The 15073-nt window shown below is 39.2% G+C and overlaps 1 protein-coding gene across 9 annotated transcripts in view; it reads left to right on the top strand.

The window, feature by feature from the left end:
* ANKRD12 (ankyrin repeat domain 12) overlaps positions 1-15073 on the top strand; it is a 107556-nt gene that overhangs the window by 78429 nt on the left and 14054 nt on the right. For all 9 annotated transcript variants that reach the window (XM_074352422.1, XM_074352421.1, XM_074352424.1 and 6 more), the window contains one exon: positions 8843-13551. In XM_074352422.1, coding sequence (XP_074208523.1) covers positions 8843-13551 — 4709 coding nt within the window. The remainder of the gene's footprint in view (positions 1-8842; positions 13552-15073) is intronic.

The raw sequence follows: 15073 nt of genomic DNA, 5'->3' as shown, positions 1-15073 counted from the left end.
ACAGACATCTCTCCAAAGAAGACGGACGGATGGCCAACAAGCACATGAAAAGATGCTCAACATCACTAATTGTTAGAGAAATGCAAATCAAAACTACAGTGAGGTATCACCTCACAGCAGCCAGAATAGTCATCATTAAAAATTCTTCAAACGATGAATGCCGGAGAGGGTGTGGAGAAAAGGGAGCCCTTCTGCACTGCTGGTGGGAATGCAGTTTGCTGCAGCCATTATGGAAAACAGTACAGAGATTCCTCAAAAAACTAAAAACAGACTTACCATGTGATCCAGTGATCCCGCTCGTGGGCATATACTCAGAAAAAATATAATTCAAAAAGACACCTGTTTACAGTAGCCAAGGCCAGGAAACACCTCATGTCCGTGGACAGACAACTGGGCAGAGCTGTGGTGTTTGCTCACCACAGAGCACGGTTCAGCCATGGACAGAGTGAAATGACGCCATGTGCAGCAGCGTGGTGGACCTGGGGGCTGTCGTACTGAGTGAAGTCAGCCAGATGGAGAAAGAAAAACGTGATATTGTTTATGTGTGGAATCTGAAAAACAAAGACACAAATGAGCTTACCTACAAAACAGAAAGTGGCTCATAGACACAGAGAACAAACTTATGGTTAGGGATAAAGGGGGTGGGAAGGGATAAATTTGGAATCCAAGATTTGCACCTCTTGGGGAGTGGTGGAAATGTTAGCTGTCTTGATTGTGGTGGTGGTTTCATGGGCATATGCATCTGTCAGAATTCATCCAATTGTACATCTGGAATGTATGTAGTTTACTGTACAGGAGCCATACCACAGTAAAAGTGTTAAAAAATAACCATAATATTATCATACCTAAATTAGCTAAATTATGTTACTATTAAATACTTGGTTATTGTTCCAAGTTCTGATTACCTCGTACAATCCTAAATTTTTTCTTTTAACTTTTTCAAAGTCAGAATCCAAATAAAGACCACATACTACAATTGGGTGATATATCTGAGAATCTTTTAATCTATAGAACCCCCTTCTGTTGTTATGTTCTTGCATTTTTGTTGTTGTTGAAATAATCTGATCATTTTCCCTGGTAATTTTTCCCAAAGTCTGGATTTTGCTAATTGTGTCTCCATGATTTCAGTTAAGGAAAACTATTTTCCAAGTATTTTCTTATCTCAATTTCAAATTTTCTTTGTTTAACGACGATGAGTTAAATGGTAAACTGACTTTAATGTCAGAAAGAGTTGCTTGTGATTTTAAAGGAATTTTGCCAGTGGTTGAGCAGAAGATTAATGATTCTAATCAATTTTCTTAATTTCTGTCAAGACAGAGGTGAACATTAGGCTTCCTTTGAAACTAATTTCTAGCACTTAGTATTGACATAAACTGTTTGTATATATTATTTAAATACTTTACATGCTGATTTTGCCCATAACTTAAAAATCTTATTTTTCATCACTGCTTTTCAAAATGTTGACACACTCTAATAGATATACTATTATCTTGGTTCTCTAATTTTCCTTTCCTTTACAGTTGAATAGTCTTCATTTCAGTGAGATTCTAAAGGAGGCTATAGATTTGCTGCTTTTACTACATCTAGCAGTTTCCATCTTTAGTATCTTAATTGTGTTACTGGTGTCAGCCATTTATCCATTTTCATAAAATACAAACAAAATACATATGTACTCAAATAATTGTATGAACTTCACTAATGGTGCTATTGTTTAAAAATAAATTTCTGGGGAGAGGGTATATATAGCTCAACTGGTAGAGAGCATGCCTAGCATGCATGAGGTCCTGCGTTCAATCCCCAGCACTTCCATGAAAAAAACAAATAAGTAAACCTAATTACCTCCCCTGCAAAATAAATAAATAAAAATAAAATGTTTGGCTTACTGAAAAAGGGAAACACAGCAGCTGATGTGCGGGAGCAAGCTCTCAGTATAGAAGGGACTCTGCGGAGCGGTAGCGCACCAGGTGTGATGCTGCAGGCTGTAGGAAGGCTGGCGGTGGCGTGAAGCATCTCAGGTGACGGACCAGTGATAACAGGGACCGCTGCCGTGTGAGTGACATGCCTGCCACCTCCTCCAGGCACCAGGTTTAAAGGAGACATCAGCAGTATGTTAGCCAGGCAGAAGTCAGTGGCAGTAGTATTTCCCACTTGGGTACCGTGCAGAATTGTAAAGTGGGTAACTATGTGTTCCATGTTTATCTCCCTTCTGCGGGCCTCCCGTCCCACAGTAAGCACCCCTGCTTGACTTCTTGATGTCTTAGTCCAGCTCGGAAACTCACTATTTGTACATTTATTCTGCATTTGTTAGGCATCTACTACATGTTGTGTATTAAGAAAGTCCCCAAATACAAGTCACAGGCTTCCATTTGAATTATCTGTTGGATAATATGGAAAACAGAAACAGAATATTACAGCTGCCTCGCTGGTGGTTACCTTCCCACCAGGGACCCCTAGGTTCCATACGTAGACTTTTCCTCTCAGTGAGCACACTACCACGCCTGCCGTCCTCTGTCCCATGAACAGACGATACCTGGTTTTCATTTTCTGAGGTGCTATGATCTAGGCAGGTGCTGTTGATACAGATACCTTTATAAGTGCACAAGAAGCTGTGTGTGTGTGTGTGTGTGTGTGTGTGTGTACGTACATGTACGCATGCACTTAAGCACTTGCTCATCCAGGATGCACTCGGGACATAGTGGAACAGATAGCCTTCCATTTGCCTGTTGCCTTTTCTGGGAAACAGACAATGTATAATCATTGATTTAATTCAGACCTTTTTAAAAGCCCAGAGTCTTTTGGCTTTATTAATCAGGAGTGTGAAATGTACCTGCTTTGTCAGATGCATGCTGGTTGTTTTGGAGAGATTTTGCAGGAGGAAGGGTTTACTTTATGTACTGTCGTCTCCCTACTTTGGTCACATATGTTCCTTTTGGATTCCATACAAGAAAAAATACAAATTTACAGTAGCTTCAGTATGGAAAAAGTCAAGCCTGAGGATAATAGTGATCTCAGATAACATTTAGCTGTTCTTTAAATGTCACTAGTATTAGTTGCAAATGTCTGAAAGTGCCTTGAGATGTACAAGAGCAAGTTTCAAGTGTATTTAAGTGTTTTTAATCAGTTACGCTTCATTTTGTTGTTTGTAACACTTTTTCATGGGGAAGAAAAATGCTTTAATGAAAAATTTAATATTTTAATGATTGCTTAACCCATTTCTCATGTTACTTCCTAGTTTCCCAAATAAAATTGCTGAGATGGTAAACATTAAAATTTTTAAAGGGTTCTTTGTCAGAAATAATTTCATCAAATGTTTTAAATACGAGTTCTAATGTAGTGACTAAATATATATTAAAGACTAAAAAAGTTGGAACAAAATGCAAAATAACGTAGTACAGTGATAACCATGGCTATTTTCAGTTCATGAATTTGAAGATTTGGATCCTAGGTGAATTTCTCACTATAAGCAGTCATTTGCTAAGAAAGACAGAGCAAGCTTTTTTTTTTTTTTTTAAGTTACTTCTGCACTAGAGTTCCAAGACCAGCTTGATCTGTATTCCTGGGTGAAGTAAATCAAAAAGGTTTCAGGCTGCTTAGGGAAGAAGGGGGATTTCAGCCTGGCCTGCCAGTGGAAGTGGTGTCATTGAGATGTAGTACCTTGCTGAGATCACAGACTAGGCTAGGTAGCTTCCTGAGAGCCACTCAGGGTTGTTGCTGCTGGTGCTCAGAGCCAGCGTGCAGCTCAGCGCGCAGAGCGACCCTCCCGGGGTGACTCCACACACTCATCATGGGCATTAGTTAGCATCAGCTTGACTGACTCACTTGAGAACTGGTACTTTTTTACCTTTTAAAAAAGTAGGAGTCTTTTCATGGACATAGAAAACAAACCATGGTTACCAAAGGGGAAAGAGTGGGGAGGAATAAATTGTGGTTGCGGATTAACAGACACACATCACTATATATAAAATAGATAAACAACAAGGACCTACTGTATAGCACAGGGAATTGTCAATTTCCTGTGATACAATGGTAAAGAATCTGAAAAGAAAATATATATGTGTATGTGTATGTATAACTGAATCACTTTGCTGTACATCTGACACTAACGTAAATCAACTACACTTCAGTAAAATTTTTTTTAAAGTAGGAGTCTTTTTAATCTTTTATTGAGGTATGGTTGATGTACAATATTATGTAAATTACAGGTGTGCAACAGTGATTCACAATTTTTAAAGGTTATGCTTCATTTATAAAGTATTGGCTGTGTTCCCCATGTTGTACAATGTATCTTTGTAGATAATTTTATACCTAGTAATTCATACCTCTTAATTTCCTACCCCTGTATTGCCCCTCCCACCTCCCCTCTCCCCACTGGTAACCACTAGTTTGTTCTCTACATCTGTGAGTTACTTTTTTGTTATGTTCACTAGTTTGGTGTTTTTCAGATTCCACATAAAAATGATATCATACAGCATTTGTCTTTAACTATTTCATTTAGCATGATACCCTCCAAGTCCATCCATGTTGTTGCAGATGGCAGTATGTCATCCTTTTTATGGCTGAGTAGTATTCTATTGTATATGTATACCATGTCTTCTTTATCCATTCATCTGTTTTTCCCCCTTGCTATTTTTTAATTTTATTTTTTGTGATGCCATTATAAATGATGTTCATAGCAAACTTTTTTTTTAATTTTTAAATTTTTTATACAGTCTTAAAGGTTGCTTTCTACTTAAAGTTATTACAAAATATTGGCTGTATTCCCCGTGTTGTACAATACACCCTTGAGCCTGTCTTACACCCACTAGTTTGTACCTCCCCCTCCCCCACCCCTATATTGCCCACCTGCATTGGTAGCCACTAGTTTTGTTTTCTGTAGCTGTTAGTCTGTTTCTTTTTTGTTGTATTTACTAGTTTGCTATATATTTTTTAGATTCCACATATAAGTGATAATCATACAGTATTTGTCTTTCTCTGATTTATTTCACTTAGCATAATGCCCTCCAAGTCCATCCATGTTGCTGCAAGTGGCAAAACTTCATCCTTTTTTATGACTAATACTCCACTGTACATACACACCACATCTTCTTTATCCATTCATCTGTTGATGGACACTTAGATTGTTTACATATCTTGGCTGTTGTAAATAATGCTGCTGTGGACATTGGGGTGCATGTATCTTTTTGAATTAATGTGCTTGCTTTTTTTCAGATTATGTACCCATGAGTGGTCATATAGTAGTCCTGTTTTTAGTTTTTTAAGGAACCTCCATACTGTCATCCATAGTGGCTGCACCAATTTACATTCCCACTAATGGTGTAGGAGGGTTCCCTTTTCTCCACAGCCTTGCCAATATTTGTTATTTGTGTTCTCTTTGATGAAAACTGTTCTGCCAGAAGTGTGATGGTATCTCACTGTGGTTTTGATTTGCATTTCCCTGATGATTAGCAGTGTTAAGCATCTTTTCCATGTGCCTGTTGACCATCTGCATTTCCTCTTTGGAAAAATGTCTATTTAGTTCTTCTACCCATTTGTTAATCGGGTTGTTTGGTTTTTTTGACGTTGAGTTATATGCGCTGTTTATTTATGTTGGATGTTAACCCCTTACCTGTCATACCACTTGCAAATATTTTCTCCCAGTCCATAGGTTGTCTTTTCGTTTTGTTTATGGTTTCCTTTGCTGTACAAAAGCTTTTAAGTTTATTTAGGTCCCATTTGTTTATTTTTGCTTTCATTTTCTTTGATTTACGAGATGGATCTGGAAAAATACTGCTACAATTTATGTCAAAGAGCGTTGTGCCTGTGTTTTCCTCCAAGAGTTTTATGGTTTCTAGTCTTACATTGAGGTCTTTAAACCATTTTGACTTTAGTTTTGTGTATGGTGTTAGTAATTTCATTCTTTTACCTGTAGGTGTCCAGTTTTCCCAGGACCACTGCCTTTTCTCCATTGTGTATTCTTGCCTCCTTTGTCATAGATTAATTGACCACAACTTTGTGGGTTTATTTCTGGGCCCTCTCTTCTGTTCCATTGATCTGTGTGTCAGTTTTTGTGCCAGTACTAGACTGTTTTGATTACTGTAGCTTTGTCATACAGTGTGAAGTCAGGGAGCATGATTTAGAAAAAAAAAAAAAAAGGAGTCTTTTTAAAAGGACCATAGGGGAAAAAGCATATCTGTGCTGGAGAGCATTCCTTAATTACCTTCAGTTGATGAATCAGGAACACAGATGACAAACCTTGCATCTCTCAGGTACACATACATGTGTAACTCCCTTGGAGAATTTGCATTTGACCTTTAATGTCTATATTCAGATGGGAAGCACTATGGTGTAATAAGTGAAACATACACAAAAGTAAGTGTGTGGTATAATCTAAATAATGTATTAATATACATGAGCAAAAAAAGACCAGAAGAAAGTAAGATGAAGAAATTATGAAGTGACATTAATCAGGAAGAAACACAAACATGGCAAATGAGCCACACAAGTAATCAAAAAATCAAACTCTGATATCATTTTATACCTATTAATGAACTTTTTAGAAGTATTTTTTTCTGATGATAAAAGTAATATAATCTGTTATGCTGGGAATTTGGAAAATACAGCAAAACTTGAAAATAAAAATCACCCATAATTCCTCCAGCCAGAGTTTAATACAGATACTATTTTAATATATTTCTCTAGTTTTTTTTCCCTACACACACAAAGACAAATTTGTATACTGCTGTTTTCACCTACAAGATACACAAAAATTTTACAAACTATTAAATATCTGTGCTATCGTTAATTACGAGCAACCTGAATGTCCCTCAGTAGAAGAATCCATTTAAATTATTACATATTAACTCCATGTAATATGCAGCCGTTAAAAATAGTAATAAAAGAAATACAACTTCAAAAGAAAATCTACAGCCTGTTCAATTTTTAAAAAGCCATACATAAAACGGGGCGTGCTGTGGTTTGAGCTGCTTCGTGACTTAATAGTTGTCTTCTTGAACCCTGCCTGAAATTCCTGCGCGCCCTTCCTCTCAGTTCTGTGTGCTGCTCTGAGAAGCCCGCTTCCCTTCCGTTCTCCCAGCGTGCTGACTGTCCCAGGTGCACCCTTTGCCCTAGCGCCCGCTGCTGCGGTTACAAGGCAGGACTGTATTCGTCCATCCTGGCATCCCTAGCCAGTAGCATTCTGTGCCTGGCGGGGCACGCAGTATATATTAAGACCGATTCGCAGTGCAGAACTGAGGTTTTATGAGATATGCAAAGGAAAAAAATCATTCCCAGTTTCCAATAAAACTTACCTAATGAGAAACAATACAAATAGAATAGTTAAATATAAACCCTTGGAAGCTGCAAGGGGAGAAAAGTCCTCAAGAACAAGTTATAATAAGGTGCTAACGAGGGAAAATAATACCTGTGGTGCAAGTGCATGTTCTGTACTCATTTAATCAAGTGCCGAAATGAATATTGCTTCCAGAACAAGTGTTCCTCTTTTGCAGCATGAAGTTCTGTAGCTTGATACTCTGTATTGCAGTATTGATAACTGGGAATGGAGTTCTGCTTACAAGCAGTTGTAATTCCAGAGTGTTCTTTTTTATACCACGTCAGTATAACTATTTTACTCATTGGCATTTAATAATATTGTTTTAGAATATTAACATATCTTCTCCAGAGCTCCCCATACAGTGCCCAGGACCTTAGAGACACCCCACAATGCTTCTGGAATTTGAATTCCCATGTGAAGAGAATATATGGGTGCTAGATCACTTTAAACGGAGCTTAGTGTACTAAAATAAATTTATAACTACAGTATTATTAAATAGCAAAAAGATCTGTTTAGTTATTTTTTATGAGTTTGTTTTTTTTCCTCCCTTGGTCAGAGGCCTGGGTTTTCTCTTCAGTTAGAGGCCCCATGTATACAACATACATTTCAGCTAAGAAAAGATGTCATCAAAGAAGAAAAACAATTTTTTCTTAAAAATTATGTAATGAAATAGAATTTAGCAGTGCTTTGACTGTATTTATACAACAGCTTGTACACAAGTACATTTTTGTGTACTTAAAATAAATGTTAATGTCCTTAAAAACATACAGGGATTGAGCACATTATTTCCCCTTTTGTACTGAAGTACAGTTGCTGTCAAGTTTAAATTATAAAGAAGAAAGCTAAGAAATAAAGTGGCTTTTTTCAAATTACATATCAATTCAGTTTATCTGTTATGATCTTAATGATGTAATGGGAGGATTTTTTTTTTTTAACGAAATAGTCATGTTTCTTGTATGGTCAAAACCACCTTTGTTCAAGTTTCTGTCCTTTATGGAAATCAACTAATCCTTTATGCTTTTAGTAATAAAAAATTCTAAAACAACCTTTTACATTAGTGGTTCTTAATCTTTTTTGCATCAAAGAGTCTTACATAAATTAAATATTCTCTCTCCAGGAAAAATAAACATACATGTATGTAAAATTTTACATATCATTAGTAGCCAGTGTTTCCCCTGAATCCAGCCCCCTAGGTTATGAACCTCATCATTGTATTATACATACATTTTAATATTGTGTGTGTGTGTGTGTGTGTGTGTATATATATATATAGCTATATATGTTGTGAATGCAGTATATTGTATGCTTTTAGAAGTGTCAGGGAATCTCATCCTGAAGCAAGTTGTCTGTAAAGCTCTTCCACAAAACTGTGGCAGAGTTGTTGCATATTTCTATTGCATTATTTGCACATAAATCTGAGGTGTTTTTCCTGAATTGTTTCAAATATTTGCTGTATATCTGTATTTTTCTCTCAGTCTTATTTTTCTGACAATTGTTTCTTGACTAAGAACAGATTTTCTTTTCTTACCCTAGATTCTGAGGAGGCTCGGTCTGTCAATCCTTCCAGTGTTGATGAAAATATTGACTCTGAGACAGAGAAAGACTCTCTCATCTCTGAAAGTAAACAGATAATTCCCAGTAAAGCGCCTCTTCCATCTGCCCTTGATGAGTATGAGTTCAAAGATGACGATGATGAAGAAATAAATAAAATGATTGATGACAGGCATATTCTTAGGAAAGAGCTACGAAAAGACAACGAATCTGAAGTAGAAAAGAATAGTTTATTTGCAAAACAGGAAAAGGCCTTCTATCCTAAACCATTTAAAACTAAAAAACAAAAGCCATCTAGGGTTTTGTATTCAAGTTCTGAAAGTTCAGATGAAGAAATTCTTCAGAACAAAAAGTGTCCTGTTCCATGTTCTGTCCCTGAAGCATCCAATTCTGATACACAAACCAAAAAGGAGTATGGAGTTTCAAATGAACACAAACAGAAAGGCAAAGTGAAAAGAAAATTAAAGAACCAGAACAAAAATAAAGAGAACCAAGAGCTGAAGCAAGAAAAAGAGGGGAAAGAAAATACCAGAGTAACAAACTTGACAGTTAATCCTGCCCTAGATTGTTCAGAAAAGACCAGGGAGGAGGGGAATTTTAGGAAATCTTTTAGCCCAAAAGATGATACTTCATTACATTTGTTTCATATTTCTACCAGCAAGTCTCCCAAACATGCTTGTGGACTAAGTGAAAAGCAGTCAACACCACTAAAACAAGAACATTCTAAGGCGTGTTTATCACCAGGAAGTTCAGAAATGTCATTGCAGTCTGACCTTGTTCGGTATGATAATACAGAATCTGAATTTTTGCCAGAAAGTTCAAGTGTAAAATCTTGTAAGCATAAGGAAAAAAATAAACATCAGAAAGATTTCCACTTAGAGTTTGGTGAAAAGTCAAATGCCAAAATAAAGGATGAAGATCATAGTCCAACATTTGAAAATTCAGATTGCACACTGAAAAAAATGGATAAAGAGGGTAAAACATTAAAAAAGCATAAATTGAAACATAAAGATAGAGAAAAAGAAAAGCATAAAAAAGAAATTGAAGGTGAAAAGGAAAAGTACAAAAATAGGGATGGTACTAAAGAGCTTCAGCGGAGTGTGGAATTTGATAGAGAATTTTGGAAAGAGAATTTTTTTAAAAGCGATGAAACTGAAGATCTGTTTTTAAATACAGAACATGAAGCCTTAACGTTAGAAAAAAAATCAAAGTTGGAAAAAAACATAAAAGATGATAAATCAACCAAGGAAAAGCATGCCTCAAAAGAGAGGAGTTTTAAAGAAGAACGAGAAAAAATTAAAAGTGAGAAATCTTTTAGGGAGGAAAAAATAAAAGATTTAAAAGAAGAGAGAGAGAATGCACCTACAGATAAAGAAACAGAATTCAGTTCTTTAGGTATAAGTGCCAGTGAAGAATCTGTAGGGTTACATTCAGTGGAAAAGGAAATAGAAATTGAAAAACAAGAAAAGCATATAAAAGAAAGTAGGGAAAAATCTGACAAACGATTTCAAACTAAAGAAAAGGATGCTGAGAAGGCTGAAAGAAAAAATTCTGAAAAAGAGAAGAAGATAAAACATGAGCATAAGTCAGAGAAAGACAGATTAGATTTTAGTGAATGTGTTGACAGAATAAAAGAAAAAGACAGGCTGTACTCACACCACACAGAAAAATGCCATAAAGAAGGTGAGAAGGTAAAAAACATTACTACCATTAAGAAAACTGATGACAGAGAGAAAAGTAGAGAAAAAATGGACAGGAAACATGACAAAGAAAAACCTGAAAAAGAGAGACATCTAGCCGAGAGCAAGGAGAAACACTCAATGGAAAAAAAAACCAAACAGTCAGATATTAGTGACTATGCTAAGTCAGAGAAAAGCAAAAATAAAGAAAAAGACAGAGATGTAGATAAAAAGGAAAAATCCAGAGATAGTGTCAATATAACTAACTTCAGACACTTCCAGGAAGAGAAGAAGTCAACTATAGCAGACGGTAATAAAGCGCATGAAAAAACTTTACCCCTTAAAGAGAAATCTAGAGATGAGCCTTTGAAAACTCCTGATGGAAAAGAGAAAGATAAAAAGGATAAAGATATAGATAGATACAAAGAGCGAGACAAACATAAGGATAAAATTCAACTAAGTAGTGCACTCAGACTGAAATCTGAAGCAGAGAAGCCTAAACCTAAGTCACCACCAGCATCAAAAGATGCTCGACCCAGAGAAAAGAGGCTGGTGAACGACGACTTAATGCAGACAAGCTTTGAACGAATGCTAAGTCTGAAAGACCTGGAGATAGAGCAGTGGCACAGAAAACACAAGGAAAAAATTAAGCAGAAAGAAAAGGAACGGTTGAGAAATCGTAACTGTTTAGAACTTAAGGTAAAAGATAAAGAAAAAACAAAGCATGCCCTAGCTGAGTCCAAAAATAAAGAACTTACCAGGTCGAAGAGTTCAGAGTTGACTGATGCTTCTACCAAGGAGAAGCAGTCTAAAGATGCTGTAAGTAACAGATCACAGTCTGTCGACACCAAAAATACAGTGAATTTAGGGAAGTCACCCTTCATTTCAGATGGTAGCTTAAATAGATCTCCTAGGTCAGAAAGTGAAAAGCCCGGTCTCAGCTCCAGGTCTGTGTCCATGATTTCAGTTGCCAGCTCAGAAGATTCCTGCCATACTACCGTGACAACACCAAGGCCACCAGTTGAGTATGACTCAGACTTTATGTTGGAGGGTTCAGATTCCCAAATGTCCTTTTCCCAGTCACCATTTCTGCCAGTTGCCAAATCTCCGGCCCTTCATGAGAGGGAGCCAGACAGCCTGGCTGAGCTGCCGGAGCGGGTTAAAGCACCACATACGAGCCGGCTTCCAGCATCCCACCTCCGCTCATCCTCTGCAGAGGACGTTAAACTAGTTCTAAGTGAGGGGAGACCAGCTGTGGAAGTTCGAAGATGTAGCATGCCATCTGTTATTTGTGAACATACAAAACAATTCCAAACAATATCAGAAGAAAGCAACCAAGACGGCTTAGCTGTGCCAAGAGTTACTTGTCCTTCTCCCCAAGCCGAGGTGTCCTCACCTGTGCCTGAACGAGAACTTTCAAATGTGTCTAACGTGCATTCCAGCTTTGCGGCCTCTCCAACTAGATCTGTAAACGGCAAATACACTTCAGCGGATGTAAATGTTGTCAAGAGTACTGCTCCAGTGGGCCCTTTGACGGACAGTCCTGTGCATTTAGAGCCATCTCATCAGGTTGATGTAATTCAAAATAAATCATGGGAGATAGCTGTTGAGAGACTGGAGTCGTTAAGCACCAGTGACTTTATCTGCCCAAGTTCTCGTATGCCTGATCAAGATTCTTCTGTTCAGGGTTTTTGTAATTCTGAAAACAAAATATTGAAAGAACAAAATACTGACTTTTTATCCCTGCATCAGACTGAATTGCCAGGAAACACTTGTGCTCAGGACCCAGCGTCCTTTCTGCCTTCACAGCAGCCTTGCTCTTTTCACAGCCAATCACTTTCAGATGCTGAATCTATTTCTAAACATCTGTCTTTGTCATATGTTGCCAATCAAGAGCCAGGTATTTTACAACAGAAAAATGCTATTCAGATTATCAGTTCCGTTTTAGATACCGATAATGAACCTACAAAAGATATGGAGGGTACTTTTGTCCTGACAGATGTTCAGAAGACAGACACCTTTGTCTCAGTGTGCCCTGAAAGCACTGTTCAAGAAGCATCACCAAATTTTGAGAAAGCTAACACTTTGCCTGTATTACCATCAGAAAGGGACTTTAATGGAAGTGATGCCTCTTCCCAGCCAAATACACATTATGCACTTAGCAAACTAATGTACAAGTCTTCCGGTGACCACGAGGCTGAAAATAGCACTTCTGACATTCAGGTTGTTTCACATGAAAAAGAAGGTAAACTGGAGAGTTCAGTTCTGACTCACTTGAATGATAAGTGTGATTCTGATTTATGTGACATGAATGCAGGGATGCCAAAAGGAAATCTGAATGAACAAAATAATCCAAAACACTGTCCTGAAGGTGAGAAGTGTTTGCTTTCCATCGAAGATGAAGAGTCACAACAAAGCACTTTATCAAGTCTGGAAAACCATTCGCAACAATCAGCTCCCCCAGAAATGCATAAATACAGTCACTTAGTTAAAGTGGAATTGGAAGAAAATGCTGAAGATGATAAAACTGAAAACCAGATCCCTCCAAGGATGACTAGGAACAAAGCAAATACGACAGCAAACCCAAGCAAACAGGTTCTGGCTGGCTGTGCGCTGTTAGCAGAAAAAGACGGGGAGTCTTCCTCCCCTCGAGGAAGAATCAGGTTAACCGAGGACGACGACCCTCAGATCCACCACCCTCGGAAAAGGAAGGTGTCGCGTGTGCCGCAGCCTGTGCAGGTGAGCCCGTCCCTGCTGCAGGCCAAGGAGAAGACGCAGCAGTCGCTGGCGGCCCTTGTGGACTCGCTGAAGCTCGACGAGATCCAGCCGTACAGTTCAGAGAGAGCAAATCCGTATTTTGAATACCTGCACATACGGAAAAAAATTGAAGAAAAGCGCAAGCTGTTGTGTAGTGTTATCCCTCAAGCACCTCAGTATTACGATGAGTATGTGACGTTCAATGGATCGTATCTGCTGGATGGGAACCCCTTAAGCAAGATCTGCATCCCCACAGTAAGTAGCGCCGCGCGGCGCGCGCCTGCGCTTCAGCGGAAACGTGACGCACGTCGCACGCGTAGTTCTCAGTTTTCTAGGAGCCACATTTTAAAAAGTAAAAGGAAACGGGAAATTAATATTAATACTGTATTTAACCCAGTATATCCAGAATTTTATTTCAAAATATAAACAGTATAGAGAAGTTATTGATAAGACATTCTGTAATTTTTTTGTACTAAGAATTTGAAATCCGCTGGGCTTTCAAGTTGGAACTCGCCACGTCAGTGCCCAGTAGCCACGTATAGCCGGGGCTACCTTACTGAACAGCACTGATGCACAGTATTTTTTCTCTTACCTGTTTTTCCTTTCGTACCAAAGCAGTTGTGTTTTCACTTCTGTGAAGGGTAATTCCACCACCCGTGTGCGCTTTTGATCCCAGTCTCTGCAGTGTTCTCTGGCACCTTCCTCTATTAAAACACTTCTCGCTAGTACACTTTTTAACTCTCTCTCTCTATTGGCCCTTCTCCCCCAACTCCTTCATCCTGGGGAGAACGCGGTTCTCCCTGGACTGTGCTAGCCTGCCGGCCGCCCCCTCTAGCTACCACGCCCTTGGAGGGCGGTCTGTGCCCGATGTTTTCACTGCGGCACGTGCTGTTCGCCCCTTCACCATCTCGTGCCCTGGCAGTCGTCACCAGTGAGCTCGAATTGCCTGGTTCATTGGCCTCTTCCTTTTTCTTTCTACTTGGCCTGTGTCACATTTGACACTGTGACCATCTCGTTCTTCATAAAATTTTCCCCTCCCTGGTCTTTCCCGAGGATGCACTCTTCTGGTTCTCCTGCCTCACTAACTAATCTTTTTCTATCTTTTAATGACTCCGCTACGCACCCCTGAAACATCAGCATTCTCTAGGAGTTAATTCGTCTTTTGGTCCCCGTGGTCCCGTCTGTCCCTATGGTTTCAGCAGTCTTCTGTGTGCCAGGTAGTCCCTCACCATTCTCTCTAGCCACAGCATCCTTGCTGACCTCCAGAGTCACATACCAGTGCCTCCTGGGCATCAGTCACTGCATGAGCTCAGACACCTCTCACTGGTTTGGTTCCTCAGGAAGGTTCCCCAGGACTCTGAGATTGTGTGCAAGAGGTTTGTTCCTGAGTGCCGCCAGGAGCAGTACCTGTAAGTGTGTGAGGGGAGTGGAGTCGGGCAGAGCAAGAAGTTGGACTGAAACGCAGGTGCAGCAGTGACCTCAGTGGAAGCTGCTGGAGCTCTGGAGTGGGATGGCCCCTCCGCTAGGTGGCCTCCACTCGGGGGAGGGGACCTGGGGGCACACCAGCTCTCTCCCCTGAAACAGAGATCGCAGAGAGTAACTCCAGGGAGAGCTGTGGGCCACCTCGCTCCTCGTGCCCGACAGGAGAGTCTGACCACGCACCATGGCATCCTCTCTGACTTCACACTTCACACAGACCCAAGGGGATGATTTATCCCTCACTCCCTTAAAAACAAACTCCATTCATTAGTGAGGACAGCAAAGTAGAAACCTGTCA

Source organism: Camelus bactrianus, chromosome 24 (genome assembly GCF_048773025.1).
Source record: "Camelus bactrianus isolate YW-2024 breed Bactrian camel chromosome 24, ASM4877302v1, whole genome shotgun sequence".
In the NCBI taxonomy this organism is placed as follows: domain Eukaryota; kingdom Metazoa; phylum Chordata; class Mammalia; order Artiodactyla; family Camelidae; genus Camelus; species Camelus bactrianus.
This window is presented reverse-complemented; position numbering and strand designations above follow the sequence as displayed.